The sequence below is a fragment of the Ammodytes marinus genome (genome assembly GCF_949987685.1).
Source record: "Ammodytes marinus genome assembly, chromosome: 13".
NCBI lineage: Eukaryota > Metazoa > Chordata > Actinopteri > Uranoscopiformes > Ammodytidae > Ammodytes > Ammodytes marinus.
Genome location: NC_137217.1, coordinates 5,754,372 through 5,764,637, shown reverse-complemented (window position 1 = coordinate 5,764,637; position 10,266 = coordinate 5,754,372). Strand labels below are relative to the sequence as shown.

The following is a 10,266-nucleotide window of genomic DNA, read 5'->3' as shown; positions in this document are numbered from 1 at the left end:
TTTCACAGTCAACAATAACAATGAATAATATTGCCTAATGGACAGAAATGTCATGTCCCATGTGAATGTCAAATGAGTCATGAATCAGTGTTTTTTTGTTCCTAAAAATAAACCTATAGAGAGCAGAAAAATAAATACAATAGTTTTTTGGTTTTTGTTATTTCAAAACATAACTTCTCAATGTAGGAAAACGATGTTCCGTACATGTGTGCATATACATATGTTTGTGTTTGTGTTATGTTCTTCACTCCAAATTGCAAAGCACTTACAATAAACACCAGTGGAAACTACAGCAAGGCAAACACAAATCAATACAGAATGTTTTTTTTCTATTATGCATAAACAAATTCCACGGATGAGTCTGAAGATACAAATGATACAAATGGCTTATACTCTTTTCAACAATAAATATTACCATGTAACACTGTAGAACAAATGTGTTGTGTATTTACCAAGATATTCACATTCCTTGTTAAAAGCAGTTTCAGCTGATGGTAACCACATCTCATGATAAGGCTGTTAAGCTTCTTATTCCTGAGGTAGGTGCCACTTACACTCTTCCAGAGAGGCAATGTGAGGCTATTTTTTGTACATTCATTTTTTAACATTTCAAGTGTAACCTTATCTCACCTTTACATAATAGAGACTGTTGGGCAGGGAGGGGGTATGGAGAGGTCATGGGAGTGGGTCATACATACAGAATACAGCATTCTTAATAAGAAATAGGAAAGTGCTATGGGATCCTCACAGGGCTGGCAGATTTGAAGAAACTGTATCGTTAACTGCAGCAATAATGCAGCATCACTGCAGCATAAATGCAGTGTCGGGTCCAGAGCATAGAACAAAGATTTAAATAAGCTGTTGCAGTACAAAGGTTCATCAGCAACCTACTTTACCCCACACTCAATAATAACACAAGTCTGTGGTGGTTTCTCAGGTTGCTAGATGTATTAAATGCATCATCCCTAAAGGGGACAGTAGGTAGGCTACTTTAAACAATAGCATTCCCTTCCCTGCAGTGAATCTTAAAAGCTTTATGTAGCTGGATTAAATCTTCATGTCCAATACCTCTGACAGAACTTGGTGTTGTGCTCTCTTTCCCCAAATTAATTTCCTGAAAATAGGCTGTTTTTCTGGAGCACTTATACTATACTTGCTTTTTACAAGTGTTTGATAGTGGTCATGGTTCAAATGCCGACCTTGTTCTACATTCCAACCTCTTCTTTAAGAACATTAATAACAACACTGCACTACATCTGACATGAAAGAGTAATACAATTACAGTACAATTAGGTAAACATGGGTAATTAAAAAATATTTTTAACAACCAGTTTGCTTTGAAGTCATGAAGTCACTGTATACATCCATACGTCTCTGCTCTCCCAGCTAACGCTAGTGATAACTTTGAGCAAAACAACTGTAGACATCTTCATATTTGTTTTGAAGGTGTTGTTTAAAGATCTCCTATTATACTACTTTTCTGGTCTTAATTTCTCATTAATTACTCCTCTAGAGCAACCTGACACGAATCACAGCACAAAAAAAAACATGTAGATTTTTGGGAAACTCTTCCTCTCATCTGGGTGCATTCAGCAGTCTCTGTCCACACTCGGCTTTGTGGTTCTCCGCCCCCTCGCCCCCCTCCTGCAAACCCCACTCCGTTGTGATTGGTTACCTTCCTTCCGGAACACTTTCAGCAGTGCATGGGCAGATTTGAGCAGGCAGGCATTACGATACATGGAAAAATCCCGTAAGTAAATTCTCGACCGGCTGCCCTAGTGTTTAGCGCTCTGCACAGCCAGCCCAGACGGTCAGCAGGGAATACGTCTAAATGCATGTAAGTCATTCTTTGATACTCAAGTATGGTTAAATATGACTATAAATCATAATAACAATGTTTATAGGTCATAAAAGTCAAAAAAGTATAATATGTCCTCTTTAAGAGTTGTCTCCTCCGATGACGTGCAGAACCCTCAGGCCCCACAGGACTTAAGGCTTACTTATGATAGAAGGCTTGAATAAAATATTGGGTAGTAGGCCAAAGCAGAAGGATACAATTAATGTCAGCTACAGTAGTTGAAATGCTCGTCGTCACTGTAAATTAGGACAACCTCAGTGTCTGAAAGGAAGGCTACAAATGAGTACCCTGTGACCCACTTCCACATGAGTCATTATTTTATTGTTCATAATGGACAGAGGACTATACACTGAAAGTTGGAATAAACCAGTTCTCAAAGAGAGAGTTAAGAGTTAATACCTCATGGTTATGCTCCAGTGTTGCATTCAGTCAGTTCCTCCTACCGTAAGCAATTCTTGGTTCTAGACCAGCAAAGAGTCTGTGCTGCTCTGGAACCAGTTTCCCTGCTGTGGAAACACAAATAACTGGTCTGCAATTGGCCTCCTGCTCCCAACCAGTGCTCAAACTGCCTTGGTGGAAAACGGGTATTTGATTCCCTTGATTTAAGGTTTACAGATGATAGAAGGCAAAAAGAAATACTGTATTTGGTATGGAATGGTATAAAAAAAGTTCACTGATTAAAAAAAAAGACTAAAGGACTAAATTCACTTCTACTAGTTGAAAGGAAGGCCACAAACGTTTTTCTGTGACGCACTTCCAAATGAGTCATGATTTCAAATGGACCTGGCTTAGTTTTCAAATAATACACCTAATAAACTAGCCACATTGTGTACATGGTGGATAGGCTATATCAGGACACAGTAGTTTAACCTTCCTACGTACTGAGTTCCCCCTTTTGTAGTTCATACTGGACAGACGACAACATTGTGCATGACTAATACACTGAAAGGTGCAATGAACCAGTTCTCAAAGAATGTTTTTGAATAGAATATCTCATGGTTATGCTCCAGTGTTGCATCCAGTCAGTTCATCCTCGTTCCCCTACCCCTACCTACCCTGCGTCTCTCAATACTTACCCGTCATAGCGCAGATGTTGGTGCAGGCGTTCCTCAGACTATAGCAGCAGATGATCTCCTTGAAGGTCTTCCTCATCTCCTGGCTCCTGAAGGCGTAGATGAGCGGGTCGATCACCGAGTTGCACATGATGAGGATGAGGTACATGTTGAAGTGGGACATGAAGCAGACGCAGTAGAGGTTGCGCGGGCAGGAGATCATGAGGATCAGGTGGAGGAAGAAGGGCGCCCAGCAGACGATGAAGATGCCCAGCAGGATGGTGAGGGTGATGGCCCCCTTCATGCTGGCCCGCTGGTGGATGGAGTTGTAGCCGGGCAGGGCGGCGATGCGCTTGACGTGCGAGCGGGCCAGCATGAACATGTGGCTGTAGAGCGAGGCCATGATGAGGAGCATGGCGAAGAACATGGAGACCAGGCAGATGATGACGGGCGTGGTGTCAGAGTAGACGATGAAGACGATGCCGCAGCCCGTGCAGAAGGTCCAGATCCCACCGATGATGCAGCCGGCTCTCCGCACCGTCATGATGTTGTGGTACCTCAGCGCGTAGAAGATAGTCACGTACCTGTGGATGATAGCATTTGTTCATGTCAGACGTGGCCTATATGCGATCTATTTATTTCAAGTAACCTTAAAGTGCGTAACTTCTGTCACCCCATGAGGAATTCTTAATTATTACAACAACACCATCGGCGCATCTACATGAGGTAAGCCTTCGGTGGTCGAGCGTGGCTTTGAATCCTTTCTGATATACGTCCAGTTTTTTTCTTAGCAGTAGAATCAACAACTGAATAATTTCAAGGGCACTTCTTGACCTCCTGCACAAGTGTTAGGGAGTGATACCAGTTTGTCAACGCTGCCCCTTGCGAAATACAAAGAGAGTTTTGTGGCGCTGATAAGGCTTGATCAACTTTGTGTCACTTCATTTAGCGATGGCTTCATTCATATGAAAAAGTTACACACTATAGCTTTAAAGGGACAGTTAATTTTTTTGAAGTGGGGTTGTATGAGGTACCTATGCATAGTTAGCCTGTTACCTCATGGAGATGGCAATCACAAGGGAACTATAAGGAGTTTGGAAGGGACGTTAACGTAGTGGAAGTCAGTTTTGTACCGTTGCAGAGGGGGCCAGCGGAAAAATAGTTTTTCAACACTGTCCACGGTGAATGGCATGGCGTCATCGGTTTCATGATCACTCATATTTGTTTTCTAGTGTCCTCAAGACTTAACAAGACACAAGTACTGTATAAGAGTGTTTTTCTGTGTGCTGCAATGTACAGTATCTACATAAACTTGAGGAGATGTATGTGTTTGTAGGGAGTGTTTGTGACAGTGGGTTCACTAGGGGCCCCAATCCGTCCGTGGTTGTATCAGACAAAGATTGAGGATCAACACTGAACAATGGCACTTTAAGTTTAATAGACTCAGTCGTAATCCTGCAGTAGAATATAGGGGGAAATAGGGGAAATTGTACAAGCTCATTACCTGTCCACGGCTATGGCCAGCAGGCTACACATGGATGCCACCACGGAGATGCAGATCATGGAGTCAAAGACATTGTCCATCTGCCTGATGAAGTGGTCCTCCACTACCAGCTGCCTGTTGTTCAGCAGGTAAATGATGATGGTCTCCCAGGCATTGGACACGCTCACCAGCATGTCGGCCACTGCCAGACTGCAACAACCAAAGCAGTGAGCTGGTTAAGCTCTTATCATGGGCATAGATTGTTAACACATCTCTACATGTGCTACAGTTGCTTGAAAAAGTAATCATCCCCCTTGAATTTTTCCACATTTTGTCATGTTAAAACCACACGTGCATTTATTTTATTGGGATTTCATGTGATAGACCACACAAAGTGGCGCATAATTGTGAAGTGGAATGAAAATGAAATATGATTTACGATTTTTTTTATAAATAAAAAACTGAAAACTGTGGCGTGCAAAAGTATTCAGCCCCCTGAGTCAATACGTTGTTGAACCACCTATCGCTGCAATTACAGCTCCGAGTCTATTGGGGTATGTCTCTACCAGCTTTGTACATCTACAGACTGACATGTTTGCCCATTCTTCTTTGCAAAATAGCTTGAGCTTCAGATTCTGCGTCAGATTGGATGGAAATTGCTACGAACAGCAATTTTCAAGTCTTTCCAGATATTCTTAATTGTATTTAGGTCTGGACTTTGACTGGGCTATTCTAAAGGCCAGGACACACCGGCCCGATAATCGGCCATCGGACATAGTCGGAGAGTCTGGAGGGGGCGGGGACACAAATCTGTTTGGTGTGTTCGGTGATGTCGGCCGGCGTAGATGTCGTCGGGCTTCTTTCAGACGGAGCAATTTGATTGGTGGAGGGCTAGCGAATCAGTGAAGCCCGGAAGTGAGGCGGGTAGCACAAACAGCTGACAACAGTATCGCATCGCTAGCCATTGTTTTAATGTGTTTGTTTGTTTCGTTCAGCGAGTACTCACATGCATCAACCCTTTTTGACTGCTAGACACCATGCTCGACACTCTCTGCTAAAAATGGTGCTCTTTATGGTCCATAAATATAAATACGTATTTATATCTATGTTTATGGTCTAGAGAGCTGTCCCATCATTTCCGGCTTCCGTATTTTTTTGGGCCACAATACAGATTAGCGCCACCTGCCGTTATGGAGACATTACGTCCCGTGCAAGCGCAGAGCGTACGGAAAGTCAGTAGTCGGCTCGGTGTGTTCTTGGCATTTTTTTGGCCGCGACGGGCAGACTGGAGCTGCCTAAAACGGCAGACTCCATTTTCGGGTGACGGTCGGTAGTCGGACCGGTGTGTCCTGGCCTTAACACATGACTATGCTTTGATCTAAACCATTCCATTGTAAATATGACTGTATGTTTAGGGTAGTTGTCTTCCTTGAAGGTGAAACTCCGCCCCAGTCTCAAGTCTGTTGCAGACTCCAAAAGCCTAATTCCACTGGCTGCCTATCCGGTCCTTCTCCGCTCCCGCACGGCAGCGGAGCTGTCAGGTTTTTACTTTAGTCAGTGCGTGAGCGAGCGTCCACAAGCTCCGCTGCACCGTCTCTCTGCTCTGCTGCTGCTCCAGCTGTCCAGTAAAATACGCACTGCTTCTATTTTTGCTGGATGCCGGAGCTCAATTTAGCACAGAACACATCGAGATAGACAGGAACACAAGCGCCGACAAAACAATAAAACCTTCGGATAATTTTCAAAATAAGACACTCGGTGTTCACTGCAGGTAACAATCTCAAAACAGAGACATATACAGGTCCTTTTCATATAATTAGCATATTGTGATAAAGTTCAATATTTTCTGTAATGTACTGATAAACATTAGACTTTCATATATTTTAGATTCATTACACACAACTGAAGTAGTTCAAGCCTTTTATTGTTTTAATATTGATGATTTTGGCAAAAAAGTTAAGAAAAACCAAAAATCCCTATCTCAAAAATCCCTACCAATAAAAGAAAAGTGTTTTTAATACAAAAAAGTCAACCTTCAAATAATTATGTTCAGTTATGCACTCAATACTTGGTCGGGAATCCTTTCGCAGAAATGACTGCTTCAATGCGGCGTGGCATGGAGGCAATCAGCCTGTGGCACTGCTGAGGTGTTATGGAGGCCCAGGATGCTTCGATAGCGGCCTTAAGCTCATCCACAGTGTTGGGTCTGGTGTCTCTCAACTTCCTCTTCACAATATCCCACAGATTCTCTATGGGGTTCAGGTCAGGAGAGTTGGCAGGCCAATTGAGCACAGTAATACCATGGTCAGTAAACCATTTACCAGTGGTTTTGGCACTGTGAGCAGGTGCCAGGTCTTGTTGAAAAATGAAATCTTCATCTCCATAAAGCTTTTCAGCAGATGGAAGCATGAAATGCTCCAAAATCTCGTGATAGCTAGCTGCATTGACCCTGCCTTTGATAAAACACAGTGGACCAACACCAGCAGCTGACATGGCACCACAGACCATCACTGACTGTGGGTACTTGACACTGGACTTCAGGCATTTTGGCATTTCCTTCTCCCCAGTCTTCCTCCAGACTCTGGCACCTTGATTTCCGAATGACATGCAAAATTTGCTTTCATCCGAAAAAAGTACTTTGGACCACTGAGCAACAGTCCAGTGCTGCTTCTCTGTAGCCCAGGTCAGGCGCTTCTGCCGCTGTTTCTGGTTCAAAAGTGGCTTGACCTGGGGAATGCGGCACCTGTAGCCCATTTCCTGCACACGCCTGTGCACGGTGGCTCTGGATGTTTCTACTCCAGACTCAGTCCACTGCTTCCGCATGTCCCCCAATGTCTGGAATCGGCCCTTCTCCACAATCCTCCTCAGGGTCCGGTCACCTCTTCTGGTTGTGCAGCGTTTTCTTGCCACACTAATTTTTTGAGATAGGAATTTTGGGTTTTCATGAGCTGTATGCCAAAATCATCAGTATTAAAACAACAAAAGACCTGAAATATTTCAGTTGGTGTGCAATGAATCTAAAATATATGAAAGTTCAATTATTATCATTACATTATGGAAAATAATCAACTTTATCACAATATGCTAATTATATGAGAAGGACCTGTACAAGCATGTCCACTGTTCTTTTACTCGTTCGGATGGGAACAATAACCTTCCGTGCGTTCGTTGTTGTGTAAATACCATATAGGAGAATCATATTATCAAGAGCGATCAGCCGTCACTTTTATTACCGCGGGAACTCCTTGGTCTCGCGACTCCAGCTGTTCAGTGGAGCTGGCCGTGCCTGCTTTGAAAACGGAGCCGGTGGGTGTTGACGGACGTGGGCGCACGGAGCAAAACCGTTGGACAACGCACGCGCAGCCAGTGGAATTCCGGGGTCACAGGTTGTGTGCCCTATCAAGTCTGACCAGCTTCCCTGTCCCTGCAGAAGAAAATCACCCCCACAGCATGATGCTGCCACCACCTTGTTTCACGGTGGGGATGGTGTGTATAGGGTGATGTGCAGTGTCAGTTTTCCACCACACATTGCATTTTGTATTAAGGCCAAAAACTTCGATTTTGTTCTCATCTGACCAGAGCACCTTCCTCCAGCCCTTGCCACAAGCCATTCGGGGGACACAGCATATTCAGACGAGACCAAACTTGAAGTTTTTAGCCTAAATGCAAATCGCAATGTTTGGTGGAAAACGAACTCTGCACATCACCCTGAACACACCATCCCTACCGTGAAACATGGTGGTGGCAGCATCATGCTGTGGAGGTGCTTTTCTTCTGCAGGGACAGGGAAGCTGGTTAGAGTTGATAGGAAGATGTATGTATGGAGCCAAATACAGGGCAGATAACCTGTTAGAGTCTGCAACAGTGTTGAGACTGGGGCGGAGGTTCACCTTCCAGAAGGACAACTACCATAAACATACAGCCAGATCTACAATGGAATGGTTTAGATCAAAGCATAGGCATGTGTTAGAATGGCCCAGTCAAGGTCCAGATCCAAATACAATTGAGAATATGTGGAAATACTTGAAAATTGCTGTTCACAGACACTTTCCATCCAATCTGACTCTGATTCTGAAGTTCAAGCTATTTTTCAAAAGAGAATGGGCAAAAATGTCAGTCTGTATGTGCAAAAGCTGGTAGAGACATACCCAAATAGACTTGGAGCTGTAATTGCAGTGACAGGTGGTTCAACAACGTATTGTCTCAGGGGGGCTGAATACTTATGCACACCACATTTTCAGTCTTTTATTTATAAAAATAAATTTAAAACCATGTTTCACTTACATTCCACTTCAAAATTATGCTCCACTTTGTGTTGGTCCATCAACTGAAATCCCAATAAAATAAATGTATGTGTGTGCTTGTAATGTGACAAAGATTTGGTAAAGTTCAAGGGGTATGAATACTTTTTCAAGCCACTGTATGTGCTTTCTATCAATGAATCCAGTAGCCTTCCTCCTGCATGCCCATATGTTCATGTCACAGTGACAAATAACAATTTCATCATTAAAGCCCCACTTTGAGTATTCCGTTTTTTTCTTCTTGATTATGAAGATACCACAGCCATACTAGCAGCCCTGTGAAACTACATGTACAGTATATGTCCCACAACATACAGTTATTGAAATGATAAGAGACCCAAGGGGACTGATATTTCATCTTAAAGGTGTCAGCAATTCTGGAAAGCTTTTACTGTGTGCGTGTGTGTCTAAGGATCAACACTGGCTTTTTAAGTTGAAAAGACTAACTTTTGTTATCCTACAGCCCTTGTATAAAATATGCGGGAAATTGAACAAGCATGGACTGGAAGCATTCACCTGCAGACAAAGAAGTACATGGGTGAGTGGAGGTTCTTGTTCTTTACTATGGCTGTGATGACCAAGATGTTCTCCAGCAGGGAGATGATACCGAGGATCAGAAAGACCTGACGAGAGGAGCATACAGTACAGCAGAGATGATCAGTAGAATGTAAGTATGGTCTTTCTCTACTAAAACTGTTCAAAGGAATCAGTGTGAGAGGGATATGTCACTCTCATGCCAAAGCAGGAAAGTGTTACGCTATAGGAGTTGAGGTTAATTGGATGTAGTCGAACATAATGGAATACAATTGAACACAATGGAGTATTTAAAAACAATGAGGTTGGATATAGTTCAAATGTTGGTGACACTTTACAATAAGGGTACATTAACAGTTAGTAAATGCTTAGTTAATGCAGTAACTTACCAATAATAACTGCTTTGTTATGCTTAATAAGCAATAAGCATTACCTAGCATTAACTAACCGTTATGCTTATAACTAAGCATTCATTTAATAAGCATAGTAAATGCTCAAGCAAGCATTTACCAACCGTTAATAACCAAGCATTAGCAGTTAATCAATGCTTAACTAAGTATTGAGTATTAAGTTGATTAATGTACCCTTATTGTTAAGTGTTACCCAAATGTTTAAAAAACACAACAGCATATATATTATGTTGTACAGTAGTATCCATACTGTCCATACCTCTATAGCGATATGGAGCTGCTCGCATGCTGCAGGCTTGGAGGTGCTGGTCTTGTCTGGTAGCAGAGGAGGGGACAGGGTGTAGTTTTGGTGATAGTAGGAGTACGTCCCGGTGGAGTTATCCAACATCCCCCCCTCTTGGTAGAGGGAGCCTTCAGACACATTCATCCCGGCTGCTGTGGCCCTGGCCCACATCACTGCTGCTCTTTTGTGGAGGCCATTCACTCAAGCACACTGCAAACAGGTTCCAAAGTGAAATACTATGTTCATTATGTAGAATATGTTATTTAATTACTATAGAGGTTTGGGGTTGTATCTAACCCTAACCCTAAAACACATGACACACTGAAGGCAACAGTCCACCGCTAA

General features: G+C 42.9%; 1 protein-coding gene across 1 annotated transcript; it reads right to left on the bottom strand.

The window, feature by feature from the left end:
- Positions 1 to 2,923: 2,923 nt before the first annotated feature.
- Positions 2,924 to 10,065, bottom strand: mc5ra (melanocortin 5a receptor; the record flags this gene model as incomplete). Its single annotated transcript, XM_080038878.1, has 4 exons — positions 2,924 to 3,494; positions 4,415 to 4,603; positions 9,211 to 9,317; positions 9,898 to 10,065. 4 exons carry the CDS (start codon positions 10,063 to 10,065, stop codon positions 2,924 to 2,926), a joined length of 1,035 nt encoding a protein of 344 aa, XP_079895004.1.
- Positions 10,066 to 10,266: the final 201 nt, after the last annotated feature.